Source organism: Natator depressus, chromosome 1 (genome assembly GCF_965152275.1).
Source record: "Natator depressus isolate rNatDep1 chromosome 1, rNatDep2.hap1, whole genome shotgun sequence".
Classification (NCBI taxonomy): domain Eukaryota; kingdom Metazoa; phylum Chordata; order Testudines; family Cheloniidae; genus Natator; species Natator depressus.
This window is the reverse complement of record NC_134234.1, coordinates 28,002,720-28,021,990: the sequence shown is the minus strand read 5'-3', so window position 1 is coordinate 28,021,990 and position 19,271 is coordinate 28,002,720. Positions and strand designations below refer to the sequence as shown.

At 41.9% G+C, this 19,271-nt stretch overlaps 1 protein-coding gene across 2 annotated transcripts in view; it reads right to left on the bottom strand.

The window, feature by feature from the left end:
• Positions 1 to 19,271, bottom strand: part of HEPHL1 (hephaestin like 1) — a 64,140-nt gene that overhangs the window by 13,000 nt on the left and 31,869 nt on the right. For both annotated transcript variants that reach the window (XM_074956705.1, XM_074956710.1), the window contains exons 9-15: positions 18,063 to 18,274; positions 17,189 to 17,339; positions 15,798 to 16,010; positions 12,138 to 12,336; positions 9,581 to 9,720; positions 7,274 to 7,414; positions 420 to 526 (exon numbers count right to left, since the gene is read on the bottom strand). In XM_074956705.1, the coding sequence (XP_074812806.1) occupies positions 420 to 526; positions 7,274 to 7,414; positions 9,581 to 9,720; positions 12,138 to 12,336; positions 15,798 to 16,010; positions 17,189 to 17,339; positions 18,063 to 18,274 (1,163 nt within the window). The remainder of the gene's footprint in view (positions 1 to 419; positions 527 to 7,273; positions 7,415 to 9,580; positions 9,721 to 12,137; positions 12,337 to 15,797; positions 16,011 to 17,188; positions 17,340 to 18,062; positions 18,275 to 19,271) is intronic.

Below are 19,271 nucleotides of genomic sequence, written 5' to 3'. Positions count from 1 at the left end.
AACTTCAGAAACAGACTTCAAAGAGAAACAGCAGAACTAAAATTCATTTGAAAATTTAATACCATTAATTTGGGCCTGTTTAGGGACTGGGAGTGGCTATTCGAGTGATTGAATTTGCCCTCTCAACATTGGTTCTCCACTTGTGAGGTAACTCCCTTCTCTTCATGTGTCAGTATAATAATGCCTGCATCTGTAATTTTCACTCCATGCATCTGAAGAAGTGGTTTTTTACCCACGAAAGCTTATGCCCAAATAAATCTTTTAATCTTTAAGGTGCCACCAGACTCCTTATTGTTTTTGTGGATCCAGACTAACACAGCTACCCCTTATACCTCACACAAGTAGTGAGTAAAGGATCCAGCCCCAGTTTAGGAAGCCATACATAAAATAACAACCTTTAGTTACTACTTCCCAGTTACCTTGACAAAATTCACTGTTGAATAATAAACCCAACTGATGCAGTTTGGATCAGAAGAACCCGGACCTGACCTTTCTGGGACATTCCATCTGTATGTATTTATTTCCCCTGAAACAGTAGAGAGAAAACAGTTTTACTAGTTTTGTAGGTGACAAATCTGAGGAATTGTCACAGATTGAAGTGTCATTAGAGGAGGTTTTGGAATTAATTGAGAAACTTAACAGTAACAAGTCACCAAGATCAGATGGCATTCACCCAAGAGTTCTGAAAGAACTCAAATGTGCAATTGCGGAACTATTAACTATGATTTGTAACCTGTCCTTTAAATCAGCTTCTGTACCCAATGACAGGAAGATAGCTAATATAACATCAATATTTAAAAAGGGCTCTAGAGGTGATCCCGGCAATTACAGATCGGTAAGTCTAACGTCAGTACCTGGCAAATTAGTTGAAAGAATAGTAAAGAATAAAATTGTCAGACACATAGAAGAACATAAATTGTTGGGCAAAAGTCAACATGGTTTCTGTAAAGGGAAATCACATCTTACTAATCTATTAGAGTTCTTTGAAGGGGTCAACAAACATGTGGACAAGGGGGATCCAGTAGACATGGTGTACTTAGATTTCCAGAAAGCCTTTGACAAGGTTCCTCACCAAGGCTCTTACATAAATTAAGTTGCCATGGGATAAGAGGGAAGATCCTTTCATGGACTGAGAACTGGTTAAAAGACAGGGAAGAAAGGGTAGGAATAAATGGTAAATTTTCAGAATGGAGAGGGGGAACTAGTGGTGTTTTCTATGGGTCAGTCCTGGGACCAATCCCATTCAACTTGTTCATAAATGATCTGGAGAAAGGGGTAAACAGTGAGTGGCGAAGTTTGCAGATGATACTAAACTGCTCAAGATAGTTAAGACCAAAGCAGACTGTGAAGAACTTCAAAAAGATCTCACAAAACTAAGTGATTGGGCAACAAAATGGTAAATGAAATTCAATGTGGATAAATGTAAAGTAATGCACATTGGAAAAAATAACCCCAACTATACATACAATATGATGGGGGCTAATTTAGCTACAACTAATCAGGAAAGAGATCTTGGAGTCATCGAGGCTAGTTCTCTGAAGACGTCCACGCAGCGTACAGCGGCAGTCAAAAAAGCGAACAGGATGTTAAGAATAATTAAAAAAGAGATAGAGAGTAAGACGGAGAATATCTTATTGCCCTTATATAAACCCATGGTACTCCCACTTCTTGAATACTGCATATAGATGTGGTCTCCTCATCTCAAAAATATATATACTGGCATTAGAAAAAGTTCAGAGAAGGGCAACTAAAATGATTAGGGATTTGGAATGGGTCCCACATGGAGAGATTAAAGAGACTAGGACTTTTCATCTGGGAAAAGAGGAGACTTAGGGAGTATATGATAGAGGTATATAAAATCATGAGTGGTGTGGAGAAAGTGAATAAGGAAAAGTTATTTACTTGTTCCCATAATATAAGAACTAGGGGCCACCAAATGAAATTAACGGGCAGCAGGTTTAAAACAAATAAAAGGAAGCTCTTCACACAGCACACAGTCAACCTGTGGAACTCCTTGCCCGAGGAGGTTGTGAAGGCTAGGACTATAACAGGGTTTAAAAGAGAACTGGATAAATTCATGGAGGTTAAGTCCATTAATGGCTATTAGCCAGGATGGGTAAGGAATGCTGTCCCTAGCCTCTGTTTGTCAGAGGGTGGAGATGGATGGCAGGAGAGAGATCACTTGATCATTACCTGTTAGGTTCATTCCCTCTGGGGCACCTGGCATTGGCCACTGTTGGCAGACAGGATACTGGGCTGGATGGACCTTTGGTCTGACCCAGTATGGCCATTCTTATGTTCTTACCAACAACTGTTGCATGTTATGAGTTTTTAAAATAGAATTCAGATCTTACGGTCTCATAATCAGAAATGTAAAGAACCAAATGTGCACCATATGCATTGAGGAGAAGCTGTGTTATAATAGGCTGAGGCCCACGAAAATAAACTCTGATAACGATGCTGAAAACATTTCTGTTTTTTATTAGAGGTTAGAGACAAACTGGAAGATTCTTATAAAGATTATGTAGCATGAAATGATCAAGAACTGTATTAGTATAAGATTAGTGTCTCCAGTTGTGTGTTGATCCCTGATTTTACAAAACAAAATAATTTGACTGAACTGTCTGTTGTGACCACATTAAATTCTCTATATTTTAAAAAATAATACAGCAGATTAATTATTTTCCTTGTGTACTACTGCTTTTATTAATATTTTCTATTTGTGTTTTCACAGCGCCTAGGAGCTCCAGTCATGGACCAAGACCTAACTGTGCTAGATGCTGTACAAATACAGAATGAAAAGATGGCCCATGGCCCAGAGAGCTTACAATCCATGTATAAGACAAGAGACAACATATTAATACAGTAGAGAGATGGGGGAGTACTGGTCAGCATGTTAGGCTGTGGTCTCAGCACACCACAACGTCAAGATTATTAGTAGGCATCACAGCAAAGGACGGTTTTAAAGTTTAAAATGGGCAAGATTTATTTATAATATCTGTGTTTAGGGTATGGGCAAACAGAAACCCCATTTACTATTATGTTTAGTTGTATATACTGTTTTATAATATAAATGTATACTAAAAAATGGTGACTCTCAAATATGGCTCCGACCTTTGTGAATATCACACAAATGCTGCATTATCACTACTATTTTAAATTTATGGGACAAAACCTTGCTGTTCATTACCGTATTGATTTATTTACTTATGCAGGGCAGACATGCCAAACCTGCAAAAAAAAAAATGCAGAAATTGGGCTTGTTTTTGGCTTAATTAGCTTGTGAGTTGCTTGTTGGCTAGTTTTTGGCTTGTAGCTTGTTTGGTTTGTAGCTTGTTGCTTCTTGTTTTTTTTAATCGGTTCCTAGCAAGCAGGGGAAAAAGGGGCGCAAACAGGGGCAAAGGGCAAGCAGGGACAAGGTGGGGAGAGAGTCAGGGGTGCACAGCGGGCCCACCACAGTCCCAGACTGCACGCCGGGGGGGAGGGGGTAATCTAGTCACATAGAATGTTGGAGTATTTAGGGATTGGCTTGTTTTGGCGTGGTTTTGAAATGGGATTCGCTTGATTTTTGAATTGTTGTGAAAGTCGGGGTGCTTATTGACTGCGTGAAAGTTGGCAACTTTAGTTGGGGATTGGTCCTGCTTTGAGCAGGGGGTTGGACTAGATGATCTCCTGAGGCCCCTTCCCACCCGGATATATTCTAGGATTCTATGAACTGTGAATTGCAGGGCCAGGGAGTCTTTTAAAGGCACAACCCTGGACTTAGGAGAGGACATGGAACTACAGGTGCTCTGGCAAGCATTCTGCCCCCCCGGGACATGGGCAGGCAAAGTGCAGCCACTACTACAGTCTTTGTGGGGCACAGCATTATTCCTCTCCCTGGGATGAGCCTGCTGGGTGGGCTGTTGAGGAGGGAGGGCATGGCCATAGCCCTGCCTCATCCACCTCTTTTTCCTTACCTTCCCACCCCACTTGGGATGCTGTGGGACTTACGGAGTGAGGAGTTTCTGTGCTACACTGAGCTCAGGAACGATTGTGCCCGTCACCCATGCAGGCCATGCAAGATCCTCCCCTCCCTCCACTGCCCTGCACGCCTCTGCAAGGGCCAGGCACAGTCTAGTCCACATTTATTTCTCATGTGCAAGAATGTTGTTCAGCAACCCTTCAGTTCACATGGCCTGTGGGTAAGTCGCCTGTGCAGAACAGCAGGTAACATCCACAGTGAGACCAAATTAAAAGTCAACAAGTTTTAACGGATACTGTTTGGGACAATGCAGCCATATGCATGTCAGTACAATGCACGGGGTAGAAATGATGTGAGCCAGTCTTTACTGCTGCAAGCAGGGTCTGCGTGAGCGCTCTCCTGACATCTAACGATGAGCTGGGAAAAAAGACTTCAGGAACAGTCCGTGTTTGCACAGGTTCTATGCTGACTCTGCCTAGGTCCTCAGCATGATGGCGCAGCTTTGCCAAAATGATCACTTTTGTCTGGTGCTGGGTTACAAATCATTTTAGCAATGAGTACAGAGGTAGTAAAATATTGTTACCCTTACTGTATGGGTAAAGGGCAGCTGAACTGTGCTTAGCCTACCCTGATTGAGGGAGTCACCCTAAACTGAACCTCACATGCTAAGTAGAGGGTAGAAATGCCAAATCCTAGCCAGGAGGGAGGGAGTGGGGACAGTTGTTTGTATTTGGTGGTATGACTCTGCCCAAAGAGTTCTAGTGACCAATTAACCTTCCCCATCTCCAGTGGGTCTTCGCTAACCAAGGCCAGCCAACTGTGAGTGGGGTAGAGGAGAGTGATGTGTTAGACTTTCCCACCGGAGGGTGGGAAACTGAGGCAAAGGACACGTGCCCAACACACTATGGGGTCGGGTTTTTGCTTAGAGCTGCATGCTTTTGAATGTGGTTGTGATGTTTTCCCAAACTAATGTTTGGTTTCCTTTCCCTTTTATTAAAAGTTCTCTTCTGACATATACAGACTCAGTGCTTGGAAGAGGGAAAGTATTGCGTCCTGGAAGCACCCATGGGTGGTGTTAAGTTTTCCCAGATAACCGGATAGGGGCTTGAGCAGGTTCTGCTTTGTATTGTTAAGAGGAACCCTAGATATTGAACCTGGCCCTTGTTTCTGCCGAATCCATCTGGCAGAAGGGTTACACTGCAAAAGGGTTAAGAATCACAGGGAAATAGGTAATTAGGAATGACTGCAGACCCCTGTGCTCCCCCACTGTCATGGGGAACCAAACCAATGGAAAGACAGAGACAAGGGGAAAAGTGGCTATAAAGGATATTGCCTCTCTCTGTAGTTCTCCCCCCCCCCCAATATCCTTTCACCGACAAGAGTCAAGGAAAGACGTGAAGGGAGGACCCTGCAACCATACACTTCAAGAGGCATGTCCCCTGCTCCATAGATTAAAGTGATGGGCATTTTAGACTCTTTTTAGACATTTAGCTCTAGGCTAATTTTCTTTAATTTTCTTTGTTTTTGAAAAATCAGAGTGTGGTGATCTGAATTAGGGTGACCATATGTCCTGATTTTACAGGGACAGTCCCAATATTCAGGGCCTTTTCTGATGTAGGCATCTATTACCTCCCACCCCCTGTCCAGATTTTTCACACTTGCTATCTGGTCACCTTAATCTGAATGCAAAGTTCAGGCTGAGATTTTAATCATCTAACAGTCATGAAAATCAGGGTTACCTTTCCTACAACTTTACTGTAACCTGACCCCAGTGTGCCCATTACAGGCATTACAACAAGGTCTATCATTATAACACTGCAATGCTGGACAACGTATATACTATCTAGCAAATAACAGAACACAAAGGAATCATACAAAGGAGCTGCAATGTATTAAATAATAAACATGCAGCATTTGGAACCTCTGTATTATATGCATTTTTGTCAGCTGTGTGAAAGATAGAAATTCCATTCTGTGAAGGATTTTGAGATTTCAGAATTTGTTTTTGTTTTGATTTCGAACAACACATCAAAATTTCACAATTCTCCATGAAAGAAAATTCTGGGGGGGGAGAATCACATTGATCAAAACGTGTAGTTTAGTTTCAACTTCAACTTTTATTATTATATTATAATATATAATACACCGTTTAAAAGACTGAAATAGCAAATGGTTTCAAAACAAAAAATTGAAACATTTCATTATGAAAATGTTGAAACATCCTGGAACTTTTCCCCCTCCAATTTTTTTTCTGAAACAAAATTTTAGCAAAATCAACATGATTTCAGTTTTGATGGAACTGAATTTTCCGGTGGAAAACGGTTCTGCATAAGCTTTTTTAGCCAACTCTGAAGGAAGGTTCCATTTGTAATGTTGATGCACAAAAAAGCAGAGTTAATGTTGTTGGAAACCTTAACTCTGAATTCCTTGATTTTTTTTTTAAGTTATTAAAATCTCAGCCTTTGGCCAAATGCAGCACAGGTATAAACTCTACTGACTCCAGTTAATTTGGGCCTGCTTCTGCCTATTCAGAGTTTGGCCTACTAAATTACATCACTGTTTCCATATATCACATAAAATGCCAATTGTAACCCCTTCTTTCAGGTAAACATCACGTTTGGGCAGTATTACTGATCTTGATTTTGCAGCCTTTACCTAGGCAAAACTCCTTGTGGCTTTGGGCCTAATCCAAAATGCACTTAGGTCAATGGGAAGTCTTTCTGTTGGCTTTGCTATGGATTAGGCCCTTAGGCCCTGATCGGATTCCTGTTTAAGTAAATGGAAAGACTCCTATTGATTTCAGTGGGAGTTGGATCAGGCCCTTATTGATTTCAGTTTGAGTTTGCCTGAGCATGGGATCAAACGAAAACGGAAATATATTGTATACCAATTCCCATATGTTCAAGAGATCTCTTCTGCTCGAGCCTGATATCTATTGTTTTTATTGGGTAGAATTTTTAGTTCTGTGTGCCTAAAGTAAAGTTGCTAAATCTATGTTTAGGCACCTAATTTTAGAGTCTGAGCCATTGGTAGTATTAATTATTTTTTCTGAGTGTCCAGAAGTGTCTCAGAAACAAGTGAAGACAAAGTCCCTGCCCTAACAAGCTTACACAATCTAGAGCCTACTAAGAATAAGAACCTAGCTAGACAGACACATAGACAGATAAATCTAGAATTTACTGTGCCCAAAAATATGTGTAGGTGTCAGAAAGTTTGAAAAAAGGAATGTCATTTGATTTTTAAAATGATTTCTTCATATAAGATTTAAGGAGCTTATTCTGTTGCTCAAGAATAAATGATCATACTTACCAGGCATAGTGATTAGCGTTCCAGGTCTTTCTCCACTACCCACTTCCTCTATGCCATGTGCAGTTATTGAATAGGGCCTGTTAGCTTTATTCTTAAATATAACCAGTATGGAGTCACCAACCTCTGCATGGATTAAGGGCCCTAAATGAAAACAACACACTATGGTGACTAATGTTGCTCTTTTAAAATAAAGAAAACTGGAGTTTGTCCAGAAGTCAGCTCAGAAATGGATATTTAATAATATTTTTTACAAGTTGTAGAATTTGCTAGTGTTTAACTTGGAAGCTTACTTTTGTGACATGTCTAGGGTGACCAGACAGCAAGTATGAAAAATCGGGACAGAGTGTGGGGGGTAATAGGTGCCCATATAAGAAAAAGCCCCAAATATTGGGACTGTCCCTATAAAATTGGGACATCTGGTCACCCTAGACTTGTCACTGCTGCTCATAATGAAAGTAAAGAGAAATCAGTGTAAATCCACATGCGAAATGCTGAGAGACCAAAGCTGTAAAGAGGAGTGCTAACAGGTAGTTAAGGATGAACAATCATTTCATAGGCTATGTCTATACTAGAGACCTTTCAGCAGCACAGGTGTACCGATGCAGCTGTAAGATCTCTCGTGTAGCCGCCCTATGCCAACAGGAGAGAGCTCTCCTGTCAACATAATTAAACCACACCCCTGAGCAACATAAGTTTTGCCAACATAAATGGTAGTGTAGACATGGCCTTAGGGAAACAATATTCTCCCTCAGAGCCCATCAGAAATGCTCAGATTCCATTAGCCTCCAAGGACAGACCATCAAAACAGGTCCCTAACCCCAGCAGATATGGGGTATCCCAAATATGGCCAGTCAAAAGTCAATTTTTTTTCCAGTGAGAAATGGTTGGGGGGGAGAGGGGGGCTTTGGGGATTTTTTAAACAAATGAAAATGTTAATGAAAAATTTTTCAGAAACTGAAAACTGATTATTTCTCATGGTTTAATAATTCAAACCTATTTCTGGTTTTCAGTTTTTCTTTGGGGAAAAAAGGAAAGTTTCCATGAACCTTTTAAAAAAAAAAAGGAATTGTTTTCATTACTTTCAAAAATGTTCACAGAAAATCCATAGCATTTTATGACCAGCTCTAGCCCCACCCCTAAATCACAGGAGGTGATGATCATTCCATAGGACTCAGGTAACATTTCCAATTCTCCAACCCCTAATCCCAATCCAAACACCTAACATCCAGTCCAACCTGCCTGCCCACAAGAACATCGCAAAAAAACCACTGTGCATATGAAGCTAAGGTGGATGCCGGAAATGTCTGTTTGTCCATCCTAGCTGGATGAACTTGTTACCAGGGACAGGCCCTGGGATAGTTTTATTAAATTTAGCACCCAAAAAACACCCCCCACACAATCTGCACGTGCCCAAATTGTGGCTGAGTCCAAATTCGGAGCACACCACACTCTTTTGTTGCAACCACACCCTGCTCCCATTGACCTGTTCAGCATATCTTCAATCTTTAAAGGGATAGGTAAATCTTAAACCTGGCACTCTTATATGTGCTACATACTTCCAACAAACTGCTTCCTGTTTGACAATACCTTTTTACAATCACGTGATCGTTCCCCTCTATTCGACATTGGTGAGGCCTCATCTGGAGTAGTGTGTCCAGTTTTGGGCCCCACACTACAAGAAGGATGTGGAAAAACTGGAAAGCGTCCAGCGGAGGACAACAAAAATTATTAGGGGACTGGAACACATGATTTATGAAACTGGGATTATTTAGTCTGCAGAAGAGAAGAATGAGGGGGGATTTGATAGCTGCTTTCAACTACCTGAAAGGGGGTTCCAAAGAGGATGGATCGAGACTGTTCTCAGTGGTAGCAGATGACAGAACAAGGAGTAATGGTCTCAAGTTGCAGAGGGGGAGGTTTAGGTTGGATATTAGGAAAAACTCTCTCACTAAGAGGGTGGTGAAGCATTGGAATGCGTTATCTAGGGAGGTGGTGGAATCTCCTTCCTTTGAGGTTTTTACGGTCAGGCTTGACAAAGCCCTGGCTGGGATGATTTAGTTGGGGATTGGTCCTGCTTTGAGCAGGGGGTTGGACGAGATGACCTCCTGAGGTCCCTTCCAACCCTGATATTCTATGATTCTATCATTCAAATCTGTGCAAAATTGTGTGAAAAACCACTGAAAAATCTGGGACCGATCCAAGTGTTCATCGTTTCCTTCTACAATAAAACTGACACAGCCTGTCTGGTTTTGGAAAGAGATGCTCTCTTGCATTTGGTATACTTTGTGAGTTATAAGAGCTACTCGCCTAGGATTGCTAAGTGTTCCTCGTGAGCTGATCTCACTTTGTGCTCTGTAAATCCTCCATTTGTATACTCTCTGTAAACCACCTTCTTGTATTTTGAACCAATCCGATCTTCACCTGGGCTTACAAAAATTTTCCCGTAACTGCAAATTAAAAAAGACAAAAGTTAAAAGTGCAAAACTATTTAACTATCTAAAGTGCTAATGAAAGATTTGCTTTATTACTACTTGCTGGGGAATACCTCTTTAGCATTCAGTTTAAGGCTTTTACATCTTACGTGTGACAGATGTGTGAATACCTTCATATTCATCACTGTGACCATTTGGGCTTAACAGCAACAGTAAGGTGATAACTCAGAGCCTTTTACTGCAGTAGCTTTACCTAAACGAAATATGGCCAGTCAAAACCAGTATTGGAGCCTGACACACACACAATGAGCAGTTCTGATTCTATCCATAAGAGGGCAGTGATACACACTAGCCACTGACGCGTTTTAACATATGTTACACATTTCTGGCTCTGACCATAATGCCAGTATGTATGAGATTCTCCTTTTGGGAATACCAATCATCTAGTCCTCCTACTCCAGGTTTACATAATCACACTGCTTCTCTCCCCCACCCCAACCCAGCATCTTGGACTACACACTAGAAAAAGAGTGGATTGGTCAGTAGGGGGCACTCAAAAACAAACTGGATTAGGGAGCATTGGCCTTTCATTACAATGTCACCTTCAAGGCGCACTCTGGGAGGGGAGTCTCTAGGTTGGCTCACATGTGCCAAGGGTGGAGCGGACATTGTTTTAATCAAATTCCTTGTTAGGAGAAAGTGCCTCTTTCTGGGATTCTTCCACACGGTTACATGACATACTGCCAATGGTTCTCAATAAATCTATCTTTGTTGGCTCCTTTGTACTCCTCACTTTTTTTTTTTTTTTTAAACGGGTACATTTTGCCAGACTGGCACATATTTCTGAAGTGATTTGTCTTTTTGAAGTTGCCAGGTTCAAACTCCCTTATGTTCTTTGGAGGCTTGGAAGTAAATGGGCACTGCACATAGATGCCTCAGAAATTCCTTGCAGAGTCCAAGTTTCCCTAGAACAGCACAGTTCAGGAGAACAGTTAAAAAAATGGCTTGGCTGTGGCTATACTGGAAGCCCAAACTGTGTTTTAACTATGTGGGGGGCTACTGTGCTGCAACCAGGGGTTGATTTTCCATAGACCTGAGCTACTTCATCTTCAATAAGGTCTTGTTCCTAGCAGTGGCTGAGTGACTCAGACTTAATTGGGAGTTGAGAGTGCTCAGAATCTTGCAGGATCGAGCTCTAAGGTCCTGATCCAAAGCCACCTGATGTCAACAGGAGTCCTTCTATTAACTATAATGGTAACTGAATCAGGCCTTAAATGAGCCAGTAAAATCATCAGATTTGCCTGAATTCTCGTACTTTGTAGTTCTAGTCCTGTGGCAGACTAACTTATCTGTCCAAGAATATAAAGAACTGGGTAAAGCAAAATACTTATTGCTGGCAAAACTAGCTCAAAAATAATTTTTTTTTTAAAGTTTGTGGAAAAGGTAAATACTTTTCTTATCCCTAAATATAAGAAAAAATGGAGAGACAAGGTGGGTGGACCAGTAAAAGATATTATTTCCCCACTGTATTTTCCACTGAATGCATCCGTTGAAGTGAGCTGTAGCTCACGAAAGCTTATGCTCAAATAAATTTGTTAGTCTCTAAGGTGCCACAAGTACTCCTTTTCAATAACTAGAGTTCAGGCTGGTGCTGTCCCTATAATGGGGTGAAACAATACCCTGGATCCACCCCTTTGCTACTTCAGCCCCACATTTTGGGAAAGTTCAGATAAGGATCTGAACGCTGTGTCCCAACCCCAAGTTATAACGCACTACAGTATTAAACTCAAAGTGATGATATCCTATTTAGCCACCAGATGCCACTGTTACACCCTTTGGTCTGTGTTTATCTATCTGTAGCCCAACAGAAAGGGCTCAGGAAGCAGGGGAAAGGGCATTGGAAAGAGAAATCCAAGGCCAAAACATTGCCTTGGAATCCAAAACCTCAGCAGCACCAGCTCACAGGGGAATGTCAGCCAGAGAACCGAGCTGTAATTTAAAATCTAAAAATATAGAACAACATTTTCAAAAGTGCCTAGCTGAATTAGGAGACCGAGTCCCATTTTCAAAAGTAATGTAGGTGCCTGACTCCTGTGGGAGCTAGGCGCCTCATTCCTTTGAGGAGAGAAGCTAGGCACTTAATTCCCTTTGATGATCTGGGTCTTAGGAGCCTCCATGCCTCTGACTTTCAATGAGACCTAGGTTCTTAAGTCACTTAAGCACTTTTGAAATTTTTACCCAGAAACCACATTATTCAGTAAGAAATAAACATATTATAATTTCTTTGCAGAAAATACCTGCTTTAGCAAACATCTAACACATTCCAAAAGTATTAGCTAGCTTTTCTGAAACCCAAAACACATTTAGGTTTTGCCATAAGAGCATGTATGAATACCCATGAATACAGTTTGCTGTTAATTGGACTTCAGTACCTTGCATCTTTGCCACTCAGAGCCCAGGTCTTATTAGGTGCATAATCCCATTCCAGTTCTTCCGCAGCAACGTAATATGTTCTCATGGTTCCATAGGGCTGCCCCGGGCGAGCTGTACTGCTACACCTATTCACTTCATACATCTGTTTCATTCCAGCCACAAAGTGATCAAATGTTCTGCAAACCACTTTAAAAATGCCTGCAAGGGAAAGCACTGGGAATTTACATAAAGGATAAAATGACAGTATTAAAGATAAAACCCCATTCCTCATACTTTAGTAACCTGTCCCCACAGCAAACTAGATCTGCTTTCGCACTGAGAGCCATGCAGCCAGACACTTGTTCTCACACAGAGCCCCACTGAGATAAGCAGGTGCAGCTGTACGCCCATGTGGTTTTCAGGACATTCAGTGAAATGGACATACACCACTTTTCTCCTTTTGCCATTTACAAACTATGGTCTTGATCCTGCAATGTAAGTCTTTTCAGGATCAATGGGAGCATTCATTCACTGGTATGTAATGACCAAAACGTGACCACTGACATAAATGTATCCATGAGAAAGCAAGTAACTTTGCTACCTCATAAGAGCTGACATAATCGTCTCTAGAAATCCCTAAACATTATCCTTGATTTTTTCTCATTTAAACCTGGATAAGCTCTCTTAGCTGAGGGAGTACTGATTTATGGTCAACTGTCAATAAGATGGCTGGCCTTTAGAAATGAGCTGGCCAGCAAACCCTCACTACCCTTAAGTACCATCCAGGTAGCTGTGTTATCTATGGGTATCACACTTCCAACTGCAGAGTTTCAGGAGTAACATCATTTTTCTAATACTACAGTGCCATTTCTTTTCCTGCAGATATTCCTTCAAAGAATATAACGGGGATAGTAGGGCATCCTACCCACTTTGTTAGGTGGGATCGGGCAGCAAATCCAATTGCAGGCTGCTGAACACCACTTTGCTGAGAGATAATGGACTCTTGCTTAGAAGTTTCGGCTCCATTTTAGTTGGCGTTCAGCTTCTGCTGACGTTGGCTTGTGTTTTAGGCACCTATCCAGTGCCAGAGCTTTAATGTTATTACCTGATCAACTGTGCAGCTGTGAAATCATTGATCAAATAGTAAAGTTAGGAACAAGAACATAGCACCCTTTTATCGAAGAGTCTCAAAGTGCTTTGCAAACATCAATACTTGTATTAACAGACAGATTGCACTGTGAAGGCCCAGCCCAGAAGAGTGGCTAGGGCAGAGCAGTCTTGCTCCAGGGAACGTTCTGGAAGGCACTGTGCCACAATGACTCCCAGAGCTCCTGAGAGCACAGCTGTTGTGCCATTCCTCAGGGCTTGTCTACACTACAGGTTATGTTAGTATAACTTACGTTGCTCAGCAGTGTGAATAAGCCACCCCGAGCGACATCAATGACACTGACCTTAGCGCTGGTGTGGACAGCGCTAAGTCAGCAGGAGAGTTTCTCCCACAGACATAGCTACTGCTCTCACCGAGGTGGTTTTATTATGCTGACGGAAGAGCTCTCTCCTGTCAGCAGGGAGTGTCTTCAATGCAGCTGCGCTGTTGTAGTGCTTCTAATATAGACTAGCCCTTAGAGCGTAAACTCTTCAGGGAAGGGACGACTCTTACTAGGTGTTTGTACAGTACCTGGCAAAATGGGCCCTGATCTGACTGGGAATTACTGCAATACATAGGGGCCTGTTGTGCCATCCACGTATTCACCAGCATGAATAAGGAATGAATGCTTGAGCCTATACTAAATAGGAGGGTGCAGCAGTTGATCATTCCTACTGGCAAGTGCAAAGAGAATTAGTTGAAGCCATGACTCCTCTTTGTCCTTCCTAGAGAGGTTCCCACCCACAGGGGCCTAGGTCTGAGCAGCTTTTGCTCTCAGGGCTTACAAGGACAGTGGTGGCTTCCCATAAAATGTGTGAAAGATGGGCAAGGCTTCTTGTATCCTCCTTCTTGTGCACCCAAGCAGAGGCTGACCACAATCTGGCTCTGAATAATTACATCTTGCAATACCCATGTGAGGTAGGTAAATGTTTTCAGATCCATTTGTTGCTGGGCAAGCTGACGCACAGAGAAGTTAAGTGATGTATTCAAGACCAACTCAGTGGCTCAGTGGTCGAGCCAGAAGTAGAAGTAGAGTACTAACTCTCAGTACCTTACTCTACATACTAGATTCCAATCCCTCCCTACTGCTTATAAAGCAAAGGTTATGGAGAATTAAAACATTCTTTAATTAAGATGAATCACAGATGTTAAAGACTGAAAAAAATCCATTAAGCCATTCACTCCAGCTTCTTGTTAGTGCAGGATCAAGCGAAAGGCAGATTGTTTGTTCAGATGCCCAAATTCTGGCCTGATTTATACTCTGTAATTCCATTGTAGATGATAGCATTGCATAGGATGCATGCTGGAACAGAATTTTCTTTCTAGTCCATACTTATACTCATCACACAATGGACCAAATCCAGCTTGCTAATAAACATACATAACTCCCATTGATGTCACATCGGCTATGTCTACACTATAGCTACACAGTTATAGCTATAGCAGTTAAGGCATTGGAACTGAAATCCAGTGGGGTTTCCCTGCTCAGCTTTGAATCCTGCTCACAGCAAGAGCTGTGTTTTAGTTAAGCACTTGAATAAACTACCTAGGGAGGTTTCGAATCTCCATCATTGGAGGTTTTTAAGAACAGGTTAGTCAATCACCTGTCAGGGATGGTTTAGATAATACTTAGTCCTGCCTTAGTGCAGGGGACTGGACTAGAAGACCTTTTGAGGTCCCTTCCAGCCCTATGATTCTATGAGCTAGGGGTGTGATTCCGGTGCTCATCTACACATACTCATGAGAGCTCATCTAAATAGCAGTGTAGCCATGGTAGAGGCAGAGCCGGCACAGCTGAGCCACGGAGAGTACAGACCCTCCTGAAACTGGCGGGTATGAGAGCTGGCACAATTGTGTGTACATGAGCCGGGGAATTACACCCCTAGCTCACAGTGCAGGTGTTTGTTAAATGCTCTGGCCAAATTCTTCTCTCAGCTACACTGTTGCAAAACTAACAACTCCACTGGAGTTACACCAGTGTAAAGGAAAACAACACTGGACCCTAATGTTTGCAAAGCCTCTCTCAGGGCAGGATTTGTCCCATATTAATTTTGAAATCACATCACTGGATGATTAATGGAGAAATGGGAACATCTTTTATGCACACTCTCTAGGTGAAATGGAGCCCAGTACAGACGCTCAAGGCTATGCCTCACTTCAGTCCCACCTTAGACGTCACTACAGATCTTAAGTCGTGCTGGCCTTGTTCATGGGGGTGAATTTTACCTTTAATCAAAATGCTGTATTTAGAGTTATGGAACCTTTTATGATGATCCTCTCTGCCTGCCTGTCAGTCTGTCCCATGCCCATCAATGTGGGGGTGCTGTCTTTTGTTCCTTGGTGTACATACTTACCTGAATTCTAGCATCTTAGCAATAAAGAACTTTGGCCGGAAGTAAGGCTCCTAGATTCACATGCACGTAATGACCCCTTCCCATTGCCAGAGAAGTGTAAATGGGCCTTAACATAAGTGATAATCAAGCGGTTTGATTCCTCTAAACAGAGCAACATTGAGATAAATTCAAAAACATACCCACGTGGTCTGGCTGCATGAGCGCTGTCCCCGACGAGTGGGGAAACAAGGCCAGAGTATCCCTTGTCGTCCCGCTCAAATGGATGGTGTTTCCTTGGAAATGAACTCCATGCATGTCCGTGAAGGTACCTAAGCCAATCATATGCCAAGAAACGTTGTCATCCTTGCACATCACCAATCCTGGCAGATTACCGAACAAGTAGCCATTTACAGCTGAAGGAGAAGACAGTCCAGTTAGTAAGATATGTCATAATTCTGCAAATACTCTGCTAGCATGTCTAACCAGGGAACTCTGACTGAGTAGGTCACATTAATTAATTAAGTGAAGCACTGCACAGGTGGTATCTATCAACAACAAGTACAGAAGATTAATTGCCTTAATGCTGTTCCTATAAACCCCTGTCTGGGTATCTGACCTACTGTTAGATTTCATTCTTAGTCTGTGAAATGGGATCTCTTAATTCTTTACACTGCAATGGCAGCTTTCATCCAAGCATTTCAAAGTGCTTTCCTAACATTAATTAAGCCTCACAGCAACCCTATAAATTAGAAGCGCCAATGCACTCATGGTTAAGGCAAAGGAGTGGGCATAAGGAGACCTAGATTATAGTCTCAGCTGTGACTCAGCCTTCTCATGTTACATAGACCAAGTCACTTAACCATACTTGGCCTCAATTTCCATTTTTATATAATTAAGATAGTAATCCCTCTTTATTTCCCAGAGGTGTTGTGGAGCTAACTTCAGTAAGGTTTGTAAAGCACTCTGCAATACTTGGTACTTTTTGTCCATGTCAGCATAAGGAACTATTAAGAGATACTGCCTCATACTGTAAGAATTAAATATAATCATCTGAACAAACCCAATTCTGAGTTTATAGGAAATGAATGAAGACAGGCATAATTAATCTAAAGTATGTGATACTGAAAGACACCACATGCATAGTATTTCACAATATTTCCTTTATAATTAAACTGATGTAACATGAGCAGTTGACTGCATAGGTGTAATAGATTATTTTCATTTTACAGACAGGGAAACTGAGGCACAGAGAGGTTAAGTGAGTTGATCCAGGTCACACAGCTAGTCAGGCACTATCCTGATGGGACCAAGACACTCTGACTAAGAGCCAGATTCTGATCCCCATACACATGCGGAGATGCAGAATGAGATGTAGTCTTATTTACTGCAATGGGAGCAAAGTACTATTCAGTGAGAGTTCGGGAATCAGAATCCGGCCCTAAATCACAATAGCCAATCCCAGACCACATTCCCTCACAAAGAAAAGCATTGTAACCGCAGCGACGAATGATGACAAAAATTGGTAAGTCTTACACATTCACTATTCATCTGCTTAAATATCTCTGGAAAGTCTTATTTATAGATTCCATACCGTGCATTTTGTTGGATTCCTGGAAATCCTCATCTTCATTGTTTACCTTTGAGGGGTCCCCAGTAAACACCTTAATATTTTTGTCAAGATACCAGCTGAGATTCTCATCAAAGACTGTGAAGAGCAGATAAAATTCCTTGTCTATTCCTTTCTACAGTCAGGGAGGAAGCAAATGCGTTAACACGAAAGGTGCCTGCAGAATTACACATGTAAAGACTTTTCTCATGAACTTCATGACAGCAAAATAAATACTCTGCTTCAGTCATTCTCTACCTTCTCCATACCGGCACCCCATGCCACACCAGGACCTTTTCCACTCAGCCATAAAGAAAGGCAGGTTGTTCATGACTCCATGAGACTTGTTCATGACCCCCAGATTGAGGGCTCACGTTCTACTTTAGTCTGTATAGCTTCTTATACCGCACTCACCACCACGCTATCTGAATTACATATTAATCGGTACACAGAGACCCACAGAGACCGGCACACACCAAAGCCCCTGATCTGAACACCCAGGAACTATGACGATGTTCAGATGTGGATCTGGATCCAAACTTTGTATATGGGGAAATTCAGAGTCTGATCAGAACTTCATAGCTTAGGTCCAGCTCTAGTCTGTATGAGAAATGTAATGCCTCAGGGAAAATGGAAAAAACAAAGATACGACTATAACACACTTGGCTTAGCGGGCATTGCCAATTTCTTCCTGACTTCCACTGATGAGCTTCCACTCTTAATAATGAAATTTGTTTACCCTTTCAAATATTTTATTAATTGGGCTGAGCCCATGTTGTGCAATTCAGACCTGGATGTGAACTTCTCCAGATCACCAAATCATGCCATTCAGGATAGGTAAACACGTCACATTTAGTACCTGTGTTCCATCACGATTCAAAGTGTTCTTTCTACAAACTATCAAAGGTCCTACAAGGCCAGAGTTGGTGTCCATGACTGGATCAGATGCTGAGTAGTACAGGTAAGTCAGGCATGGTGGATCGCTGGTGGTTGGGCCTACGTTTTCAGGCACTCTCCATTTGTATGTGAAGGTCTCACAGGGTTTAACATGTGCTCCCAACTTCCAATGTCCTTAAAATACAAAACCAATAAAAGCACCTCCCCAAAAATTACACTTTTCTTCCAGTTCCCAGAAAATAAGCAATAGTTGGAGATCAGTCACAGTCATTAGTTTCTGAGAACACGTTCTCCGTTCTAAGCAAAAAAGCAGCACAAACACTGTCCAAATATTCACTGCTTTTTTCCCAAGGGGCTGGGCATGCCCGACTCCCATTGACAGCAGTTGGAGCTGTGGCTACTTAACAATTCAGACTCTGTTATCTGTTTCTTTCTGGCTCTGCAACAGCACACCAGAAACTTTGTTATGGTCTCAGGAGTGTTGCTTGCTGTTTATATGTTGTGACTTATTTGGAAGGGGGTACTGTCATGCAAAGGTTTGGTATATTGCTCCTCACAGGAAACTCAGGGACAATGTTAAACTAGTAACACACCAGCCATGGAGAATGTCAGTATCACTGAGTGAAGACTTATAAAAGGGACTTTCTAGGACGGTTAGAAAAAGGAGTCGATTCCGCACCCTTCAAACACAATGGTAAAACATTCACTGGCAGTAGTGTGAGCAAGAGCAGGCCCAAAATGTGCTTTAAGATTGAAGAAATCATTGATTGGGCTGGTTGTCTCACTGCAGTTAAATGTGTCTGCCACTGGCATTTTATTCTCTCTGTGGCAGTTTATTTCAACTGAGCTCCTGAAATATTTCACAGGACCACAGAAGATACATTGGAAAGCTTAGATGGACTATGAACAAGTATATTGACATTATTACTTGGGGCTACAATATGTGCTACAAACCACACGATAAAGAATGCAGAAGCAGAGAGTTATACTGAAGAATGAAAAATGACAGCTCTTAGTAAACAAAAGAGCATTGCTTTGGAGATAAAAACCCTCTGCCACAGGATAGGAGTGAGCTGCAGGATGGGAGAATATGTCTAGACCTCATAATAAAAAAAGCTATATAATGCACCCAAGGTACAGTTAGTGTTTGGCCAATCCATGCCAAGCATGG